Consider the following 23731-nt stretch of genomic DNA (forward strand, 5'->3'; position numbering starts at 1 on the left):
TGAAATAACAATTTTTCCATTGCAGATTTAAAGTGCCATGTATGTAAAAAAAAAAAAAAACTTTTAAAGTTCAATGCTTTCATAATAATTAATAAAAAAATAATACTTAAAAAATGCAAATTCTTGATGTGGATGTTTATTACAAGCTTGGGATATTTTATGGTTAATATAAATTGATGTTTTTCTGTAATTTAACAAAACAAGAACAATCAGTAAAACCTGTAAACTCACATTTTTTCAGATTCATTTGATCCCAAACAACAACATCAACACTTCATTTTGATTAATTGTTCATTTATTAAATAATTTCAAGCAGGATACCATAAAAATGTGACGATCAAAGACACCGGCCTCTACCCTGATAGTGACTTCTTTTTTTTGTCTCTTTTTTGAATCCACAGACATGTTTTTGTCCAGAATATAGTGATATAAAACATTAAACTTTCATTAATCACTTACAAAGTCTACGTATTATCATCGTTAGCATGGTTTTTCTCGGACACACACTGGTTATGGAGCTACGATAGGATAGATCTGTTGTCGACGTCACGCTCTAAAAAAACTAAATAGACAAATTTCATATATTAAATGTTCAAAATCCTTCATGAAATAGCTTCAAATGTACACTCTCCGACGGCATGTAAAATATACACAAAGTACAAAACCCCCCGGCGTCTCCTGCTACAGTCAGAGGGTCTGAAACTCCGTCCTCTAAGGCCTCCCAACACCTCCAGTCTCTGATGGACTTTACTGTCCTCCTTGGTGTCAGCGTCTCCTTATTGCCTCTCTGGTGCTCCTCTCTGGTGCTCCTCTCTGGTCCTCCTTCCTTCTCCTCTCAGGGGTTCTTCAGGGCGTTGATGTGGGCGCAGATCTTCAGGGCTGGTCCCAGCTTGATGTTCATGCTGGTCATCAGATGGTCCTCAGTGAGCAGCAGCAGCGCCTGGCCGTCGATCTCCTGCAGCCGGAAGGCCTCGGCCACGTCGCTGCAGCCTGGAGGGACGAGACGAGGCGTTTAGGGACAGTAAGACGATAAGACGAGGCGTTCAGGGACAAGAAGACAATAAGACGAGGCGTTCAGGGACAAGAAGACGATAAGACAAGGCGTTCAGGGACAAGAAGACAATAAGACGAGGCGTTTAGGGACAGTAAGACGATAAGACGAGGCGTTTAGGGACAGTAAGACGATAAGACGAGGCGTTTAGGGACAAAAAGATGAGGCGTTCAGGGACAAGAAGACAATAAGATGAGGCATTCAGGGACAAGAAAATGAGGTGTTTAGGGACAGTAAGACAGAGTGCCTAGGGACAAAAGACGAGGCGTTCAGGGACAGTAACGCGAGGCTTTCAGGGACAATGAGATGGAGCATTCAGGGACAATAAGACGAAGCGTTTAGGACAATAACACGAGGTGTTCAGGGACAGTAAGACGAGACGTTTAGGGACAATAAGACGGAGCGTCTAGAAACAGTAGGACAAAAAGACAAGGCACTGAGGGACAGTAAGATTGAGTGCTTAGGGAGAGTAGGACGAGGTGTTCAGGGACAATGAGATGCAGCATTTAGGACAAACAGAAGAGGCGTTTAGGGACAATAAGACGAGGCGTTCGGGAACAATAAGACGAGGCGTTTAGGGACAATAAGACGAGGCGTTTAGGGACATCAGGATGATGTTATGAGAGGTTGCACAGATCATACCACAGGTTTTATTCCACATTATAGTGGAACTTTGTTGCCCCCTAGGGGCAGCAAGAGGAATTACAAAAACACTCTTGATGTTAATGGCGCCGTTAATCTTTTCTAATTTAGATCGTAAAGAATCTAAATGTTTGATCTCGAGTCTGAAAAACTTTAGTACAGATGTTTATATTTTATGCAGATGTTATTTAAAGTTTAAGCTTGGGTTTATTTGTTTATTAAATACAGATAACATGAAAATTCAGTTTATTTCTGTAACTTTACTGGGTTCAAACTGGAAAATAGCAGTTTTTGAAAGTATTTTTTAATAGCTAGCTTTAAATTATATTTTTTAGCCCTAATCTACTTTTTTAAAATCATATATTTTTATACAGGTAACATATACATTCATGGTTTTTTTTTCTGGGATTGTTTTTTAGATTTTATCTGTAATTTAACAGAACTATAAAATATCAGTTTTTAAAACCAAAGTATTCCAGCTGTTTATTTTGCAGCAAAATGTTGTCAGATCAGGACTGTAGCAGAAAGCATGGCGGGTTTCTCCTGGTTCTCTCTGGGTGGGACGAGTTAAATATGAAGAAGGCGCCTGAAAGCCTCAGCACTGTTCCCATATCTGCAGATGTGCGTTGTGTTTGTTTTCTGCTCCAGATGTTTCTGTGGTTTAGAGAATGAGCGTTGCTTCACTCGGCGGTTTCATTTCAGCGCTTGTTTTGCGTAACGTTTAATTGAGACGCCGTCATCTGCTGCAGATTAAGGCGTAAATCAAACCGACAGCTTGACGGAGGTTCTGCACTGACCTGGCAGCGTGAGGATGAAGGCGCTGACTTCCTCCACGCTCCACTGCGACGGCGCCGGTTTGAAGGTGGAGGTGGGCGTCGTCGTGGTGACGGCCGGAGCCGATGCCCTCCGAGCTCTCCGGACCGCCCGCCGCTCCATCCTGGCTGCCATGGCGACGGCAGGATCCTCCTCTCCTCCGTCGTCATCGTCCTCCTCCTCGCCGCCTCTGCCCATGTCCTCCTCTTCCTCCTCCTCGTCTTCCTCCTCCGGTGCCGCCGTCGGTTTCTCTTTTCCCTCCTTCTCCCGGCGACCGGCGCTCCACAAGTCCCGAGGCTGGAGGGAGTCAAGATAAGGAGGGTTATCCTTGAAACAATAATCCTAAAACGTTTGCTTTGTGACAGTAATATCAACAAGACAATGTAAAAATTCTCCATTAGAGTAGTAAAACTCTAAAAATACACTTAAAAAGTGAAAGTACTGTGACTGATACAGCTGTCATTGACCGTTTGAAACTTGTGAGACACATCGTTTTTCAAAAAATCACCAAAAATGCAAAATTAATCAAATAAAGAACTTGTAAAGGTGAAATATTATTCTGATTTTCAAATTTCCAACAGTCCTTGAACTAATCATGTGTGACATACAGTTCTCGCTGGAAAATTAATCAAATATGAGCTAAAAATTGCAATATTTAATCAAAATCGATCTTTTTTTTGTCATGTTTCGTTTAAAAGTTACCATCTGTTGGTATGTTGTCTTTAAGGAATTACCAAAAACGTCGCATTAATCACAGCAGAACCCGTAAAAGTATTTTATTTCACTGTGTTTGTATTAGATATTGGATTATATTGGGTATTAAGTAACATAATGCTGCATATTAAAGACAGTTTTGAAATCTTCTGCTAATTAGGAGCATCCACACATCCCTCCACTTCCCATCAGTCACCTGTGCTTGTTCAGCCTACAGGTGTGTGAGAGGACTGAGGTGAGCTGAACAAACAGAAATGTGGGACTTTGCTGCAGGAGGACCTTCTCTTTCTTACAACTTTTCCGTCATCAGAAACCCTCTAGGTGAGTTTGGAGGATTTCATCTGCTAACGCTGCTAGCATGCTAAATCAAGACTTTCTCACTTCTGCCTCATTTCTGTGACTAACACACGAAACCAGGGGCTAATTTAAAAGCATAATCCACCTGCTTTAGACGGTTTTTGCAACAGAAACAAAACATTTTACTTCAGGAAGCGAGGATTTGCTCTCAGTCTGTTTAATATTTCGGGGTTATTCCATCTTCTGATCAGTTTATGGTCAATCAAAGACAGTCTGAGATCGTATTTCAGCTCAGCCAAGATGGCAAAAGCTGATTTATTTTTTAAACAATCTCAAAAATAACACTGATGACAACTATGCTAAAATGTTTTTCGCTTTCGTTGACTAAAACTAATGAAAAACAAATGACTGAAACCCTGCTTACATGTTTGTCAAACTACTAAAAGATTAATTGAATCTTGATTGCCGGAAACATTTAGAGCATAAAATCTGGATATTTACAAAGATGATTGTGAGATTTTTGCTTCTCATGTCAAATATTTTCTGCTATATATAAAAGCTAAATGTCCCACTTTCAGCACGTTTATCACAATAAAATTTGAGAATATTAAACAATATCTGAGGAACTATTAAAGATAAAAGCATGAAATTAAAAATATGTCCTTAATTTGAAATATTAATTCTTAACTATATTTTAAAAAGCACTTTTAAACTCTACTTGGATCAAACTAAAAATATTTTTGTTTTTGTTCTAGAATTTGTCAGACCTGCTCCATCAGCTGTTAAAGTTCAAATAAAAAAACTTTTTTCATATTTGTGACCAAGGATTTCATATTAAAAGAATTCTTTATTCTCTTTTATGTATTATTGTGACTTGCAGCTTCATTTAGTTCAGTCTAGTTGAGGTCTGTCATATTTTTTTGTTGTTGTTAATTTCTTCTTTTAAACATATTTTAACTCGCCCTAAATCCAAGACTATTTTATCTACTTGTCCAATATTATAGATTCTAAGTCACAGTAGAGATGAGAAATAACAGTGGAAATTTCAGGTTTTTATCTTCAATAGTTCCTGAGATACTGTCGTTCAAACATAGCCTAAAAGTCTGACGAGTTTAGCTAGCTAAGAGGCACCATGACAAAGACTTCTGTGTCACTGAATGACGTTTAGAATATTATATAATCAATTAATTAACCATTGTTAAGTTTTTAAGAAAAACATGACAAGTTACAAAACTTGTTTGACATAATAGTTGAAATTTCAGGCTTTACTAGTTCGTCAGATTTTGTCGTTCAAACTTCTAAGGGCAACTTTTAAAAATGCTCCATCTTGGAAAGTATTTAAAATATCAATCAGTTTGTAATAAAATATTCCACTGTTATTATGTAGTAGCAGATCTGAAGTGGTGGATTTGGGTATGACGGTATTTTAGTGTCTTTTTGGTGCTTCTGCTGGGTTTAAGTGGTGGTGCGTTCAAGGTCCCTACCAGCCGCAGTAACAGGGGTTTCCCCGGTACCGACTCGGCTCGGTTCAGCGCCGGTCGAGGCCTCTCGGTTCGACTGCCGGCGCTCAGAGCTCGCAGACGCTTCGTCAGCCGGACGTTGAACCTGGCGGAGAGAGAAGAGCTGAAACTTCCTGGTTGTGCTGCTTGGATTCACACTCTTATCTGCACCTGTGCATCTGAACGCAGCCCCACGACCACATCCTGCCACCGCAACGGCAAAACCCCCCGGGTCACGTGACGCCACGACGGCCCCTTTCCTGTCTGCTCTGTCGGCCAATGAAAGGAGGTCTCACCCGCGTGCACAGGAAGTGGAGCAGAAGCGTTTGGACCGCATGAAGTTGTGGGCGTGGCCTCGTTTCCCACAGAACTGGCAGTGAAGCACCGTTCGGTCCCGCTGGCTCGACCCTGAGGACCGAAAACAAGACCACGGTCAAATAATCTGATCTGAAACCACACAAACTGCTGCTGCAACGTCACTTATTATTATTATTATTATTATTATTATTATCAACACATGAAGGACAGATTCACCAGAAACAGAATAATTGTTCCCTGATCAATTCTAATTCATTCAATAGATAAAACACTTTGTAGGGACGTCCTGATCAAGCTTTGATCTAAGTCAATAATTAGGTTTTTTACTGCATAATACACACTTAAAGTACATTAAAGTTATTAAAATTAATCCAGTGTTTGAACTGCATTTCTTCTCCTTAGTGTTATGTAGATAATCAGGTACCTAAATCTGTAGTAGCACACCGTCTGAAATGTAGTATTTATGGTCTAATGTGGCTCCACAACGTGTTTCTCTACATACATGATGTCAGTAAATGCATCACAGATCAGCTGTAGTACCTGGTTGTTCCACCAGGTGGCGCTTCTCACTGTTTAATGCTGTAGAGACCAGAGGAGGCTCATTAAACTACAGGAAGTTCACGTTGGCAACCGGAGAGCATTGTGGGAGTTTAGCGAGTAAAGGGGCACCATGACAAAGACTTCTGTGGCAGTTAATGGATTTATTGTCAGGTTGAATGTAGTGCTGTGTTTAATAATCTAAAAATGACTAATACAGTGTGTTTTGTTTTGTTTCAGAAATGTGAAATGGTGGGCTAGTTTGGTTGTTGTATAACGACGTAGTCCATCACTTAAAATGTAACTAAATGCTAAACTAATTTAAGCTAGTTTTAAGCCTGTAATTAACGTCTTACTGGTCCCAGGATCGTCGGTGTCTCCTCCATCTTCTTCGTCTGAGTCCGTGGAGTGCTCAGTTGGTTTTATCGTGTCCGTCACAGGTAACGCCGCTCTCCCATTGGTCCCGTTCACTTCCTGTGGTTTGGTCACCTGATCTGGGACCAGCAGTGACGAGCGGTTCACCTGTAAACGACCAGCAAACGGGTAAATACGCTGCAGTTCCACTTCCTGTACCACATATGTTTATATTCAGTCTACATTTAAACACACGAGAAAGGAGATGTGAAGAAAATGTGAAAATGTTTGACTTCCATAACGGTGAGTAAAGAACAGAGGAACCCAAGAAAAGTGCCAATGAAACGTGAACTTTCCAGCATGAAGCTGAAACCAACAACAGTTGAATAAAACAGAAACCGTTTGAAGATTATTTCTCATTTTTCAGTCCTCAGTATATAGACTTTTACTTTGATTTAATGCAGATATTTGTAAAATAACTGTTTTTAGATGATTTAAATGGAGTTAAATTGTAATTTTACATGACATAATTTCTAAAAATACAAATGTTATTAGTCGATCTTTACAGTTAACATCTTAATTACTGTTTTTTCTCATGTGTATCATATTTTTTAATAGAAAGAGAAAATCTGTTTAATAACAATTAAAGCCATTGCTTAATATACATAATCTTACACAGTATTTTCATTTATTTTTTAAAATTTTATTCTAATTTTTTTTCCATTTTTTTGCAGTTAACAGAAATAAAATTAATTTTTTTATTGTTGATGTTAATATTTAGAAAACCAGTTTTTTTCTTTTACCGTTTCAAAAACTCAAAAAGAAAAAGAAAGTTGAATGTTTTAAAAGAATGAATGATTGTCTGCCATGCATGATGTTGATGTTGTTTACGGTTTTGGCTTTTACAAAGAGCATTTTTTTCAAATCACAAATATTTGCAGTTAACTTTTTTTACTGTTTAAAATGTTGTAAAGAAGTAGTTTAATTTTATAGTCACATGGCGTAAAAGGACAAATTTCCATGTAAAATGCATTTTATTTACAGCCTGGTTCTTCTACAGTTTACATGTAAATTCAAATAAATTCAATGCTTTTAATAGTTATCAGTAATTGAACAAAACAGGAAAAATATTAAAATAATTTACAGTTTTTAAATCCTGAATATATATATAATTTATCTCTTAAAAATGAACATATATATGTGTAAAATATTTCTATAAACAGTTTTAAAAATAAAAAATTGTATAATTTTATTGCCAAATGGTGTAAAATAAATAATTTCCATTTAAAAATTTCCATTTTTTAAATTTTTATTTTACCTGCATGTTTTGTTTTTATCCTTTTATATTTTTAATGTAGCACTTTGAGATTTTGCCTAAATATAAAGTGAATTACAAATAAAAATGTACTATTATTATTATAAAATGCATGATGCTGATATTATTTACAGTTTTGGCCTGTTTGCTTTGCATGTAAATAAATGCTTTTTTGAGTGATTTTACTAGTTACTATCAGTAATTTAACAAAACAGTGAAAACATGAACAGAAATGCTAACTGTGGCTAACATCAGTGACATCATTTAATCGTTCTGTTGTGTTTTTTCTTCACTAGGACGTAGAACGTACTGGAAAAGGCTGCAGTCCCTCCTGGATGACGAATCCCTCCACCAGGTGAGTCAGGACCTGCCGGCCCTCAGGCCACGCCCTCGGCTCCCAGGGGCCACTCAGCGATTGGCCGAAACTCTCTGACTCGTCTTCCGATTGGTCGAGGGGCTCCGCCTCTGCCTCAGTCGGGTGCTGCGATTCACTGACCGGATCGTCGTTCCTCTCGGCGTCGCGCTGTGATTGGCTGAGGTCGGTGGGGTGGGCGGTCTGAGGCGGCTCTACTGAAGGGGTGATGAAGGGTGAGGATGGGGGAGACTGGGAGGAGAGGCTGGACAATGCTGGAAACAGGAAAAAACAGTAAAATAAGGTTTTATTTAAAAAAATCACATTTCTGAGTGTCCTTCAAACAACTCAAAATTCAACGGATGGGACATTTTCTTAAAAATTCAATGCATCAAACTAAAATCTACCAGATACCATTGAAAATATCCAGTTTATGATTATGAAATTACTAATACGTAAACTGTAGGTTTATAAAAATGCAGTTTTTCATCTTATTTTTACGTTGACTTCTTCTATCACTGCTGCTACTTCTACTATTATTATTATTAATAGTAATAATAAACTTTAGTTTCCCAAAAAGATAAAATTAAACATTAATCAAAGACAAGACAGTTACATCGCAAATACAGTATCTCCAGTAATTAAAACTACTGATGATTAATCTGTAAAATTACAGTACCAGTCAAACATTTGGACTCACCTCCTCATTTTATGGTTTTTCTTCATTTTCATGACTATTTACATTGTAGATTCTCACTGAAGGCCCTAAAACTATGAATGAACACATCTGGAATTATGTAGTAAACGTAATGTGAAATAAGTCAAAACATGTTTTATAGTTTAGACTCTTCAAAGTAGCCGCCCTTTGCTTTGATTACAGCTTTGAACACTCTTGGCCTTCTCTCCATGAGCTTCATGAGGTAGAACCTGAAATGATTTTCACTTCACAGCTGTGCCTTGTCAAGGTTCATTTGTGGAATTTCTTGCCTTCCTAATGGGGTTGGGACCATCAGTTGTGTTGTGCAGAAGTCAGGTTGGTCCACAGTTGACAGCCGTATTTGACAGCTGTTAGAATCCATATTATGGCAAGAACCAATCAGCTAAAGAGAAACAACAGTCCATCATTACTATAAGAACTGAAGGTCAGTCACTCTGGAAAATTGTAAAAACATTGACTGAATCCTCCAAGAACCATCTAGAAACTACCCAGGAACCTTCAAGGTCTTTGAATAAGTCCCCAAGTACAGTCGCAAAAATCGTCAAGCACTACGATGAAAGACCAAGAGTCTCCTCTGCCGCTGAGGACAAGTTCATCTGAGTCAAGAGTGTACAAAGCAGTAATCAAAGCAAAAGGTAATTTTGGAAGAATCTAAAATAGAAGCCATGTTTTGACATTTTCACATTCTGTTTACTATGTAATTCCATATGTGCTGATTCGTAGTTTTGATGCCTTCAGTGAGAATTTACAATGTAAATAGTCATGAAAATAAAGAAAAACCATCAAATGAGAAGGTGTGTCCAAACTTTTACCGGGTCGTGTATAAACCAGAGTTACAGTTCACGTTCTCTCAAAAAGATGATAAAGTTGAACATTAGTCAACGATACAAACTTCCGTCAAACACTGTGGCTGCAGCTACCTGACTGATTGTCGGACTGAGTCGACATGTTCTCGCAGAAGTCCTCCTGACCGACTGGCTGCAGGTCTCGATGAGGTTCTGGAAGCCTCTGATTCTGGACGGAGATGTCGGATACCGTTACTGGTGGTACTTGTGGTACTGGAGGTACTGGAAGTGGAGTTTGGGCTGGAACTGCAGCAGAAAGGGTGGGTTTTAATTCCACGTTGGAGTCTTTAACAGTGTCAGGTGTTGGATTGGAATACATGAGAACCGAGTCGGTTGGGTTCTCGGACTGGTCCATTGGAGTCTCTCCATCATCTCCTTCTTCCATCTTCTCCTCGACTTCCTCTCTCTGCTCTCGGTTGCTTTGGCCTTCCTCTGTCACCTCCATCTGATCGTCTTCAGCTTCCTTTGGACTGATTTCCTTCTCGGCTGGTTTCTCCTCCTTCACTCTTTGGTCGTCTCCTTCCGTCCTTAGATCTTTCTCCTCTCGGACTCCGGGTTTCAAATCTTTCTCCTCGCGGACTCCGGGCCTCGGATCTTTCTCCTCTCGGACTTCCGGCCTTAGTTCTTTCTCCTCGCGGACTCCCGGCCTTGGATCTTTGTCCTGTCGGACTCCAGGTCTCAGATCTTTCTCCTCTCGGACAGCTGGCCTTAGTTCTTTCTCCTCTCTGACTCCCGGCCTCGGATCTTTCTCCTCTCTGACTCCAGGCCTCGGATCTTTCTCCTCTCTGACTCCCGGCCTCGGATCTTTCTCCTCTCTGACTCCCGGCCTCGGATCTTTCTCCTCTCTGACTCCAGGCCTCGGATCTTTCTCCTCTCTGACTCCTGGCCTCGGATCTTTCTCCTCTCGGACTACTGGTCTCCCCGCTCGGCTTCGCTGCTCATCGCCCTCCTTCATGTCTCCTTTCAGGGTCAGAGTTTGAGGTCCGGCTTGACTCGGAGGCGAGGCTGGACTCAGGAGCGACGGAGGTGAGCTGGTTTTTGGCAACGAGGGGTTTGGAGGAAGAGGAAGCGCATCGTCGCTGCTTGAAGTCCTCTTTGATTGGCTGGAAAGTTCAGGCGACTCCACCGCCGCCGCTGCTGTAACAGCATTGTGGGCAAACGTTCCTGCCTGCGGCTGCCGGCCTGAGCTGAGGGCGATGATCTGAAGCTGTCGCGCTGCAGACAGGGGGTTGGCGACGGATAAGGCGCTGTGCTGCGATTGGCCGAGCACCGTCTGAGTCAATGGGCAGCTCTTTAAACCAGCCAGCGGCCGGTTGACGGTGGAGGCCTGACTGGACGGAGCGGCGGCAATCGGCTGGAGGTTGGAAGTCTGTCGAGGCGACGCCACCCGGTGGCCGTTTGGAGAATGAAGTCTGGGCCTCAGAGGGACGGCTCGGACCGGAGAGTAGAGAGCTGAGAAAAGGAGAAGAAACTCAGTTGTTTACGTCATTTCCAGGAGAAGAAACCTATTAGTAAAATTAAAAAATCACTATGGTGGTCATTTTGTAGTCATTGTGAATCTTTTTGAGTTTTTTTGTGGTCATTTTGTGTGTCTAGTGGTAATTTTGTGTCTTTTGTGTTCCTTTTGATTAATCTGTAGGTGTGCTTATGATGTTTTACATCTTATGTCTATGTATATATTGCAATGTACTGCATTTCTGTCACTGCTGCTACTACTTTTACTACAATTAATAATAATAATAATGAAATGTATTTTGAATTGCAGTTTATAGTCTTCTGAAAAGAATATAAAATTAAACATTAATTAAAGGTAAGGCAGTAAAAATTTAGACATTTTTATCATTTAATTGCAAATACAGCATCAGATTAATCTTTAGATTTTTATAAAGGCAGTTTTTCATCTAATTTTTTATTGTTTATATTGTAATGTACTTCTTTTATCACTGCTTGTACTACTATTAATTATAATAATTAGCTGTATTTTGAGGTACAGTTTATACTCTACCACAAAGATGATTAAAAATAAACATTCATCAGAAAGTACAGCATCCTCAGTAATTCATCTGTAGGTTTATATAAATGCAGTTTTTCATCTTGGTTTTCATTTTTAGGCGATGAAAAACACTTGTGTTTTGATTTTGTCATCCAGCAAAATGAAGCATAAATTAATTACTAACACCATGACACCCAGGTGAGGACCTACTTGGAGGTGGGACGGACAGGTGGCGACTGGGCGTGGCCGGGCTCTCCGTTGCCGTGGCGCTGGGCTGTGGTCGTGGCCTTAGGGGCGGGAACAGAGGGGCATGGGAGCGGGAGAGGGGCGGCGGGGCCGAGGTGGGGGGCTTCAGGCGGAGGGACGGGGGGATGGTGAGGGCCCCGGGGGGAGGAGGCCTCAGGGTGAGGCTCTGGAGCTGGAGGGGAGACGAAAAACATCTCAGTTAGAGCTCACATGTACAGGTGTTGGCTAATCCCCGCCTCCAAATGCAAATCGTCCAATCATAGCTTAGCAACTGTTGCTAGGTGCAGCAGGTATGTTGGAGCAATGTGGTGCAGTGACAAAGATAAAGCCTTTCTGACAGCAGTGGAAAGAAACCTTTAAATAATTTATACTTACCTATTAACACTTTCTATTTTTCTCCAATAGATTTATTATAATTTTATTTTGCAAATTCAAAATAATGCTACAAATATCCTTTATTTCATTCATTTGTAAAATAAAAAAAAAAATGTGTAAATACAAACTTCTCCAAACTAGAATGAAAGGGAGCAGAAAGAAGACAAGTGTTATTTTAAATAAATCAAACAGGTGAAAAAAAGACTTTCCTTGATTCTGGAGTGAAACCGCACAAGTGACTCAGCAGAAGATAAAATAATCAAAAATAATAATAATCCAAAAATAATTTTCCATAAATATGGCACACATTTTGTTCTGAAATGACCATTGTGCATAACTCATGCTTTTACCTTTGGTGTTTTTATTATGTTTTCTTTTGTACTTTAAGTAAAATGTTGAATGAAATACTTTGTGACAGAATATTTTTAAAGTTAAAAACACAAAAATGCAAGAAAAAGTGTGTTTTTCTATTTTTACAAAAGCTACAATTAGAGCTAACGGTTATGACCTGTAGTAGCGAGCTAAGGCTACTTCTAAGGCAGTTAGCATATCATTAACTAAATGCATTAGAAGTAGCTTTAGCTTAAAACCAATAGCAGTGCGCTAATCATATTTCAAAGGCGCTTAACATATTAGTAGCCAACTGCATTAGTAACATTAGCTCACTACCTACAGCACTGAAGCTATGTTACTTTTAGGGCCAAGAGTTAGCATGTCCTTCATTGACTACATTAGCCCTTACGTTAGCCTAATACCAAGACTAGTAAGCTAGTGTTGTTTCTAGGCCAGTTAGCATATAATTAACAATCTACATTTGTAACATTAGCTTATTACCTATAGCACTACGTTAATGTTACTTCTAGAGCTAAGAGTTAGAATATCATTAACAAAATGCATCACTTATTCCTGAGGCTAATGCTAATATTGCAACATGTGTTTGTAAGGAAAGTAGTAACCTGGTATTATTTCTAAGACAGATAGCATATCATTAAGCAGCTACATTTGTAGAAATATTAGAAAAAATAGTAAGCTAATGTGACTGATATGGCAGTTAGCATATCATTAAGGAACTACTTTAGTTGAGAGCTAATGCAACGTTTAAGTCAATTAGAATATTAGAAACTCTAAGCTAACAAATTTACGACTTTGACAGCTGTGGCTAGCTCAATAACCGACTTAATTTGTAAGCTCGCTACAGCCTTTATTGATACTTTAGCTTAAAAAGAAATACTGTTATTGGCTATTTGGATTTAATTTTTAGCATGCCTTTTTTCATTGCATTATTGTTTGGAGGTGAACAGAACTGAAACAGTTAAGTGGTCAATCAAAGGAGGGATTGGGCAACTATATTAAATATTTAATGCATACATTCTCTCATTTCATGCTCTCAAATATGAGGATTTGGTGTTTGTTGTCATACATGAAAATAAAAATGATGCTTTTTTGGTCAGAAATATTAACCACCACGTTAGCGCTGTAAGGAACAACTGTGCAGAAATGCAGCAATGTGAAGCTGTGCAGGTGTAGCGGCAGGTGATGCATGAACACAGGAAGATGCTCGGCTGCTCACCTGAGCGGAGGCGGGGTTAGAGGAGGAGGAGGAGGAGGAGGAGGAAGAAGAGGACTGGGCAGGTCGCATAGCAGATGTAAGAATCAGCTGCAGGTAGATCAGAACAAACCGAAAGTAAAGAGAGTGAAGCAGGAAACAAGCAAAGCAGAAAAACCTTAAAACTGAAGCTTTTCCTTCAGTCCGCTGCTGTCTTGAAAGCAAAAACTTGTTTAATAGTTTTTGAGTTGTTGCTGCTCAAACGTAGCCTAAGATTCTGAGAAGTTTAGCTAGCTGAGGGGTAGCATGAAGAAGTCTGTGACGCTTAATGACTTCAACAACAAAACGCAGCTGGAGATTTAGAAATGTGTTGCAATTTAATATTTTCAACAAGAAAAGTCCAAAAAACAACATCTTCAAGACCTGCAATTAGTATTTTTAGCATACCATTAACTAAATGCATCAGAAGTAGCGTTAGTTTAAAACCAATAGCAGTATGCTAATCATGTTTCAAAGGCGTTTAGCGTATTATTAGCAAACTGCATTAGTAACATTAGCTTACTACCTACAGCACTGAAGTAATGTTTCTTTTAGGGCCAAGAGTTAGCATATCATTGACAAAATACATCACTAGTATCATTAGCTTATTCCTAAGGCTAATGCTAATCTTACAATGTATGTTAGTAAGGAAAGTATTAACCTAGCAGTATAAGTCAGTGTTACTTCTAGAGCCAAGAGTTAGCATATCATTAACAAAATACATCAGTAGTATCGCTAGCTTATTCCTAATAGCAATATTATAATCTTATATCTCAGACTAATGCTAATCTAATAACCTTGGTAGTAAGCTAAGTAGTAAGCTAATGTAACTTATATGGCAGTTAGCATATAATTAAGTAACTACATTAGTTGTAAGCTAACACAATGTCTCAGTCAATTAGCATATTGGTAGCAAGAAGCTAATATTATTTGTAAGCAGTTGCATTGCATTAACTACAAATAGGATTATTAGTTTCTAGAAAGGCAGATTAATCTGCATTTGGTACATTACTTAGACCTGTAGTTTGTATTTTTATACAATTTACAAAGCATTTTAAAGTTCTATTTTTAGTTTTATGAGCTAATGTAATGGCATAGACTGTTAATTGATTTAAATTTGTCTACAAACAAACTGTTGCATGCATTCATTTGAACAGTTACTGGTATATTAAGGTGCTTTGAAAAACGGTGCAGTTTTATAGTGGTTTTATGACCAATCATTTTTAATTAAATTCTGTTTAGACAAAACAAATGTGATCATTATATCTATAAAAAAATGACTATTCAAAAATGTTCAATATTTTACTAAATTGATCAATATTGCAATTTATTTATTTATAGCTTATTTTTAAAATTATAATCAACTATTGTCTTTACTTGCTTCTCTTTTGAATCCTGTTTTGTGAAGCACTCGTAGAAGCTCCTCTGTGCTAAATTTGCATTGAAAATAAAGTGTATTTTTTTTAGAGTATTTCAACATCTCAAAAGGTTTTTCCTGATACACAGTGCATTTAAATGACAGTCCCTGTTTATATTCAGTTATGTGATTAACTATATTGTCTGTGTGTTTAGTATTTGGAGACTTTTCTGGTTTGTTGTTGAAACTGGAGCTAAGATTCGTTTTTTCCTGAATCCGTCCAACGGGCTGTCTTTATGGCTGCTCTTCTTTGCATGTGGAAATCTATGCAAATGTGGGTTTTTATATGTGCAACGGTGCTTTTACCATCTGGGCTCTGAGCAGCACCTGGTCTTGCCCAGATCCTTTGAGACCTTTTCCCAGGAGCAGGGTCTGCTGGGAAACCCTCGGCCTGACAGGTGAGGGGCTCTGATTGGCTCGCGCAAGACCAGGTGAGCCCACGGGGTGAGACTGAGACACCTGAAACAGAGGCATTAGGGGAGAGGCAGGGAAAGAACGTCTTTTTATTTCATGTCAAGGGAAGGAAGTCATGTTTGTGAAGCATGTCTGCCTGCACAGAGCCTGGAAATGAGGAAAATACTGTGCTTTGATCCACAAAAATTAAGATATTTCCATAATTTCACTATAAAATGGATCAATTAGCAGCTCAGACTGAATTGTTTGTAATTTAAAAAACTTCTCCAACCAAAATCAGTCTTTTTAATAGAGATGATTAGTCAAGACTTCAGGGCTTTTCTTGCTCCTCTCACATTTTTCTTTCATTTTTCAATGCAATATAAAATCCTGCACCTCTATGGAAACACAAAGACCATGAATAGGAGAGAGAACTCAGAAATGACTTTTGTGCATTTTTAAAAAAAAAAAAAAAGCAAAAGTTGAGTTTAATTATTTTCTTAACAAAAATTGGACAAACCTGGACTCAACATGTACAATATTTTTACCAACAAGTTCCTCTTCTGTTTACCATTTTGGAGCAAGGGTGAATTTATTTTATTCATCCAGTCGGTTTTATTTTCCTATCAAGTCTAAAATAGTCCCAAATGATTTGAAACTTGTCCAAAGTAACATAAAATTGTCCAAATTGACCCAAAATGTGTCCAAAGGAACGGAAAAAAATTCCAAATAGATTCAAGAATTGTCCAAAATAACTCAAAAAATGTCAAAAAAATCACTTAAAATTAGTTCAAAATGACAATCTTTGAGTCAAAATAGACAATGTGAGACATTTTTAGGAGATTTTTGTCATTTTGGATGAGGTTTAATCCAGTTCTAAGTCTCTGTTCATCACTAGTAGGAAGATGTTTCACCATGCTGAATGTATCTCCAACAGCTCACGTCTCTGTTCGCAGTTTCTGAGCCATGCTGACTTTATTTTGTGATTCAGTAGACTTTATTGTCATATCAGTGTCTCTAAACCATTTGAAACTTTTCCAAAGTAACATAAAATTGTCCAAATTGACCCAAAATTTGCCCAAAGCAACAACAAAAAAACGTCTAAACTGATCCAAGATTTGTCAAAAATCACTTGGAAAATGTCGAAAATCACTTTAAACTAATTAAAAATCACAATTTCTGAGTCATTATTGACAATTTGAGACATTTTTTAGAAGAATTTTGTCATTTTGGATGAGTTTTAATCCAGTTTTGAGTCTCTGTTTGTCATCAGTAGAAAGATGTTTCACCATGCTGAATGTTTCTCCAACAACTTGCTGCTCTGTTCTCTGTTTCTGAGCCATGCCGCTTTTATTTTAGTCATGTGGTAGCTTTCATTTTCCTTGTCAGTCTAAAATTGTCCAAAATGGTTTGAAACTTCTCCAGCGTAACATAAAATTGGCCTTTTTGACCAAGAAATTATCCAAAGTAATGAAAAAGTGTCTAGACTGATTCAAGGATTGTCTAAAATAACTTGGAAACTGTTGAAATTTTAAGTCTCTTTGAACTAGTTCAGAGACTTAAAATTTGTTCAAAATGACAACTTTTGAGTCATTATGGAGGTTTTTCTTGTCACTTTGAATGAGATTCAGTCCAGTTTTGACTCTCTGTTCATCATCAGTAGAAAGATGTTTCACCGTGCTGGATGTATCTCCAACAACTAGCTCCTCTGTTCACTGTTTCTGAGCCATGCTGCTTTTGTTTCAGTGATCCAGTAGCTTTGATTTTCCACCATTTGAAACTTCTAAAAGTAACATAACATTGTCCAAATTTACCCAAAATTTGACCAAAGCAATTAAAAAAACCTCCAAATTGACTCAAGTATTGTCCTAAATAACTCAAAAACCGTTAAAACTCAATTTAAATTAGTTAAAAATGACTTAAATTCTGTTCAACATGACAACTTTTTAGTCAAAATGCAATAATTCAACAGCAAAGACGTGGACTGTGTATTTTTGCATCTTTTAAAACTTGTGGCTGTTTTTCCAATCTGGAGCTGAAATTGTAACGGCAAATAAAGTCTGGAGTGTTAAACGGTATTAGAAGCAGCTCCACGGTACAGCATAGAGATAAACCAGGCAGCAGCAGCTCTACATGCGTGTTGTTCTGTGAAGGTGTTTGTGGCTTCAGCTACATGTTTATTCACAAAGTGTGAGGATGTGAAACGTCTTCAGATGAAACAAACACACAGGAAGCTGTGAAACCAACCAGTGACGCAAACACTGACCCACACAGCTCCGGATACGACCCAACACCAGCATTTCTCCAGCATTCAGACTCATAAAGTCACATTAATACTGCAGATCTGAGGTCCGTCTGCAGCAAACGGATTCTGTCAAATAACAAAAAGTCTGCACTCTTTGGCAGAGACTCAGCTGTGACCAACAGGCATGTGGTGAAAAATCAACAAGAAGAGAAAATCAAACCGACCGAATGAATAAATAAAAGCAGCACGGCTCAAACAGTGAACAGAGCAGCGAGTTGTTGGAGATCCATCCAGCATGGTGAAACATCTTTCTACTGAAGATGAGCAGAGACTCAAAACGGGATTAAATTTGTCCTGCACGACGAAAAGATTAGCGAAATGACTTGGAAATGGTAATTTTGAACTAGTTTAAAGTGATATCCGACAGTTTTTGAGTTATTCTGGACAAATTTTGGGTTAGTTTGGACAATTTGATGTTACTATGAAGAAGTTCCAGATGGTTTAGAGAGACTGACAGGCACAATCAAAGCTACTGGATCACTGAAACAAAAGCAGCATGGCTCAGAAACAGCGAACAGAGGAGCTAGTTGTTGGAGATCCATTCAGCATGGTGAAACATCTTCCTACTAGTGATGAACAGAGACTTAGAACTGGATTAAATTTGTCCTGCACGATGAAAAGATTAGCGAAATGAGTTGAAAATGGTAATTTTGAACTAGGGCCGTCTTGATATCTGCATAAGCATTCTTTGAAATAGAACAACACTGCCAACTCGATGATAGAAACACTATACGCCGATGGAAAGCTTAGATTCTGATGAATCCGCCGGTATAAACCACTTTCAGATGTGATTACCACAGCAGGTAATATAAACACATTTGTCCGACAAACAACGAATATCCATCCATCCGTTCTCTATACACGGCTTCAACGTACACAGCGCGACTCACATTTCCGGGTTCATTATTACACACAGATGAAAATATTCCACAAAAAACGGCCATAATCCAACCTTGGACATCCAGACGAAACAAGCCAGTAAACTATTTTGTCCAAAACATGTCTTGAAGTCGGTATAAAATCCACAAATAGGTCGTTTTCAAGGAAATGCACCTCGCGCTGCGTGTCCAATATTCCCTGTATTTCTCGTCATATTTTTATTTACAAATAAAATATTAGCGAGTTTTTGTACTGAAAATGTCTGGAATTGACTGTACCTTATAGGGCTACAGTGATATCCGACAGTTTTTGAGTTATTTTGGACAAATTTTGAGTTGTTTGGACAATTTTATGTTACTATGAAGAAGTTCCAGATGGTTTAGAGAGACTGACAGACACAATCAAAGCTACTGGATCACTGAAACAAATGCAGCATGGCTCAGAAACAGCGAACAGAGGAGCTAGTTGTTGGAGATACATTCAGCATGGTGAAACATCTTCCTACTAGTGATGAACAGAGACTTAGAACTGGACTAAACCTCATCCAAAATGACAAAAATCTGCTAAAAATGTCTCGCATTGTCTATTTTTGACTCAAAGATTGTCACTTTGAACTAGTTTTAAGTGATTTGGGACAGTTTTTGAGTTATTTTGGACAATTCTTGAGTCAGTTTGAATTTTTTCATTGCTTTGGACACATTTGATGTCACTTTGGAGAAGTTTCAGATGGTTTAGAGACACTGAGAGGAAAATCAAAGCTAATGAATCACTAAAATAAAAGCAGCATGGCTCAGAAACAGTGAACAGAGGAGAAAACTGTTGCAGATACATTCAGCATGGTGAAACTCAAATATCTATAATATGTTGAGTCACCATTTTTTTTCAGCTTTAGTAACATGTTTGGGAACTTGGTAAAACGTTGGACATGTCGATTCCATTTTTAGGAAGTTTTTGTGAAAAAGAAATGTAAGCTGTTGTTGTAGGACGCTTTGAGTCTTCTCTGCTCTAAACGTGGCTGCTCTGTGTCCATAAGGGTGAAAAATGAACCTGCAGTGAGTCAGAATGTGGCAGGAGCAGAGGAACGGGGAGAGTTCAGGTCGTTACCTGTCTGCCAGGTGGGCTCGCCGGCGTGTGGAAGGGCGTGATCGGCGTGGAGGTCGTCGTGGAAACGGGCCTGGTGTTGCCATTGGTGAGGCTGGTGGAGGTCTTTGTGGTGTTGCAGTGTGTCGGAGAGGAAGAAGAGGAAGAGGTGGAAGAGGAAGAGAGCAGTGGTGAGGTGGTGGAAGCTCCAACAGGTGAGGAAGAGGAGGATGGAGGAAGAGCAGAGGAGGAGGAGGAGGAGGGAGGGGAGGTTTTGGTGGACGGCGAGGGGAGGATGGGGCGGGAGTAGGTCCGCAGGGCGGGGGAGGCGGTGGAGGTGAGTTTGGGCAGGGCGGGAACGAGGACGTGGGGGGACGGAGCTCCGCCCACCGCCGCCTTCGGCCCGTGTGAGGAGGCGACGGAGGGGGCAGGGGTGAGGGGGGGAGGGGGGGAGGAGGTGGTGGGGGTCAGTGTGGGGGCGGGGCAGTCTAGCAGCATGGGGTTGGGGGTGAGGCGAGGCGGGGTGGGCGTGGTTGGGGTGGAGGGGTCGGGCGTGGCGGCAGTCGGAGGGCTGCTCCCATTGGTGGCCTCGCCGTGTTCTGATTGGTTCTGCCGGGCCGAGTCCCGGTCCATCCTTCAGCTCTGATCAACACTGAAAATAAATAAAAATAAATATAAATAAAATAAATAAATCATTCTACATCCATCCTTCACCTCTGAACTTCACTGAAAATAAGAAAAAAATAAATAAATATAAATAAAATAAATCATTCTACATTCATCCTTCAGCTCTGATCAACACTGAAAATAAGAAAAAATAAACAAATATAAATAAAATAAATCATTCTACATTCATCCTCCAGCTCTGATCAACACTGAAAATAAGAAAAAATAAATAAATATAAATAAAATAAATCATTCTACATTCATCCTTCAGCTCTGATCAACACTGAAAATAAGAAAAAATAAATAAATATAAATAAAATAAATCATTCTACATTCATCCTCCAGCTCTGATCAACACGGAAAATAAATAAAAATAAATAAATATAAATAAAATAAATCATTCTACATTCATCCTTCAGCTCTGAACTACACTGAAAATAAGAAAAATAAATATAAATAAAATAAATCATTCTACATTCATCCTTCAGCTCTGATCAACACTGAAAATAAGAATAAATAAATAAATATGAATAAAATAAATAAATCATTCTACATTCATCTTCAGCTCTGAACTACACTGAAAAACAAAATAAATATAGTAAATAAAAATAAATCAATCATTATTTATTCTACATGTGTTTGATGTTCCTAGAAGATTGTTTCATAGTAATTGGATTTTTTAAAAAACTTTTTAACATTTTTTTTCTTTTAAAAAAGCTCTTTAATTGCTTTTATTTAAATTTTTGCTTTAATATTCATCTTTTTAAAAATATTTTTTTATATTTCTGATTAGTTTTTACTTTTTGGTGTATTTAAGAAAGAAGCAATGTGTATTTTTCTCCTTTTTCATTCGAATTCTGATTTTTTTAAATATTTTTGTACGTTAATAAAAGACAGTTTTTCTTGTTTTTCATTAAAATTATTCATGATTTGTTTTCCATTTTTGTGTATTTGAAAAAGAAAAACATTTATTGTTGTTGTTCTTCTCTTCTTTTAGGCATATATTTATGATTTTAAAAATTTGTGTGTGTAATTAATAAATTAATAACACTGGACTCTTAGCTGCTTTTCTTTCAAGTCTCATTCATCGAAATTCTCCAGGAAACGTGAAAAATAAAAGAAAAGCAGTGAAAAATGTCTTTCTTTTGGCTGAGGAGAAGTTAAACAGTGAGTTAATGAATAAAATGCTAATGACAGATGAGCTTTAGCACTGATTAAACGTGCCTAACTGTGGATTTATCCGATGATTTACTTCTCTCTAATATCACAGTTCAAACTACATGTGTGGTATTCTGCATTTGTTTAAAACTATCTGTGCAAAAGTCATGCAAAGTGTTGATCTTCTGTTTGTTTTACAGCCAAAGACGAGGAAAGAAACAATAACAAAGATGAAAAATGTCTTGTTTTGTCTGAAAAATCATCCAAAAACTCAAAAATATTCAACTTACTGCCAGAAAACATGAAGAACAGAAAATAATCACATTAGAGAACTTCTGTGAGTATAAATGTAGCATCTATAGTGATGCTACTATAAGTGTAGTGCACTATAATATTTAGAAAAGAGTCATTTAGTGACAGATCTGGGCATAATTTATTCTAAAATTGATTATTAATGAACTTTTTACTGATTAACCCAAGTGTGGTTCATTTATATAGATATAAAATGACAACAAAAAGCAAAAAATGTCTATCAGAGCTCAATTTAATGTCTTGCTTTGTCTTTAAAATCATCCAATAACTCAAAAATATTCAGTTTACTGTCAGAAAAGCGAAAAGAAATCGGAAAATAATCCCGTTAGTGAACTTTTATGAGTACAACTGTAGTATCTGTACTCAATATAGTGATCCTATCGTACTTGTAGTTCACTATAATGTTTAGAAAAGAGACTTTTAGTGTCAGATCTGTGCATAATTTCTTCTAAAAATGATTATTAATGTACTTTTTATTGATAAACCCAACTGCGGTCTTCTTAAATACATATAAACTGACAACAAATAGCAAAATATGTGCATCAGAGCTCAATCTGACGTCTTTAAATGTCTTGTTTTGTCTTTAAAATCCTCCATAAACTCAAAAATATTCAGAAAACCAGAAAAAAATCCCATCAGTGGACTTTTATGAGTACACCTGTAGTATCTGTACTCAGTATACTGATGCTGTACAGGAGTACTTGTAGTTCACAGTTGTAGTGTCAGATGTGTAAATAAATGTGCTGTAGCTTCATTATTGATCTTTGTATTGATCAACTGTGCCAGTAAACGTTAGAATAAACAGGTGTGTTCTGCTAAATGCTTTAAAAACTCCAATACATTCAGTTTACTGCGAGAAAACACGAAATGATCCCACAGAAGCAGCTGGAAACAGAATTTGAGCCACTTGTGCGTGAATAAGTGATTAGTCACGCTGCTGATCGATCATCGGTATCGATCCTCTGACGTCCAGCTTCCTGCGGACAGGTGCAGATCCGACCTGGGGTCTGAATAAAAGCCCCAGATGCTGACATCTGTCCAGGCCAGAGATCATGCATGTGACTCAGAAAAGAAAGATGGAGACAGGCCTCCTGCGTTTTGGGAAGCTGTCACGTCCCCGCGGCCGCCCTACCTGCTGCTCCGCTCGGCGTCGTCCTGCGGGTTAGTCCGGCTGCGGTCCATCCGAACCGGGGCGCATGTCGGAGAAGGAGCCGCCGCGGGGAGCTGAGCGGGTCTGGGCGGCTTCGGCGGGTCTTCGGGCTCCGCTGGGCTCCGCTGGGCGTGTTGGAGCCTCACTTCCTCGTCTGACAGCGCAGCACCGCGTCACTCTTCCCCAGACAATAATCTCAGACTATCCGCCTCCAGTGCTGCGCACAGCGGACACAAACGCAAAGTTGCGGTGCGCGTCGGGCCCGTTTCTCGTGTGCATGGAACCGTGCGTGTGTCCGTGTGTGTGTGTGTCGCACTTTGTCCGGGATTTCACCACATCCTCGGGGCTCGTTCCCGCGGTGCTCTCCGCTCGGCCGCCGTCCTCCGCCGATCCTCCGCCGTCTCACCTGCCGGCTCTGCGGCGGGAATCAGGCCGGCTCGGGGCCACCGTGCAGCGGCTGCAGGGGCCTGGTCGGTACGCTGCTGGAGGAGAGCGATGGAAGGAGGATTGTTAGCAACAGACACACGGAGATCCACAAACACAGAAACACGGAGACAGAAACAGACACGGATACAGACACAGACAGATACAGCACCACTCAGAGCTCTGGAGGACCCACACACCATCATACAGCATGTAATACTACTGCAAAAAACTACTATGCAATACTACTACAATATAGTGATACAACATAGTACTACATAAAACTACTACAAT

At 39.0% G+C, this 23731-nt stretch overlaps 1 protein-coding gene across 3 annotated transcripts; it reads right to left on the reverse strand.

The window, feature by feature from the left end:
• Nucleotides 1-277: 277 nt before the first annotated feature.
• Nucleotides 278-23645, reverse strand: si:ch211-230g15.5 (polyhomeotic-like protein 2). Of its 3 annotated transcripts, XM_051940382.1 has the most exons (13): nt 22997-23645; nt 19753-20380; nt 15378-15530; nt 13640-13726; nt 11659-11866; nt 10283-10907; nt 9531-10222; nt 7851-8167; nt 6228-6393; nt 5313-5424; nt 5002-5122; nt 2491-2803; nt 278-990 (listed from the first exon to the last, which is right to left on the reverse strand). In XM_051940382.1, exons 2-13 carry the CDS (start codon nt 20359-20361, stop codon nt 836-838), a joined length of 3558 nt encoding a protein of 1185 aa, XP_051796342.1. In that variant the 5' UTR covers nt 20362-20380; nt 22997-23645; the 3' UTR covers nt 278-835. The 3 variants fall into 3 exon arrangements, with proteins under 3 accessions (XP_051796342.1, XP_022060262.2, XP_051796343.1); XM_022204570.2 differs by having other exon boundaries at nt 9531-10907; XM_051940383.1 differs by lacking the exon at nt 13640-13726 and having other exon boundaries at nt 9531-10907.
• Between the last annotated feature and the right edge of the window lie 86 nt (nt 23646-23731).

Source organism: Acanthochromis polyacanthus, chromosome 20 (assembly GCF_021347895.1).
Source record: "Acanthochromis polyacanthus isolate Apoly-LR-REF ecotype Palm Island chromosome 20, KAUST_Apoly_ChrSc, whole genome shotgun sequence".
NCBI classification, from domain to species: domain Eukaryota; kingdom Metazoa; phylum Chordata; class Actinopteri; family Pomacentridae; genus Acanthochromis; species Acanthochromis polyacanthus.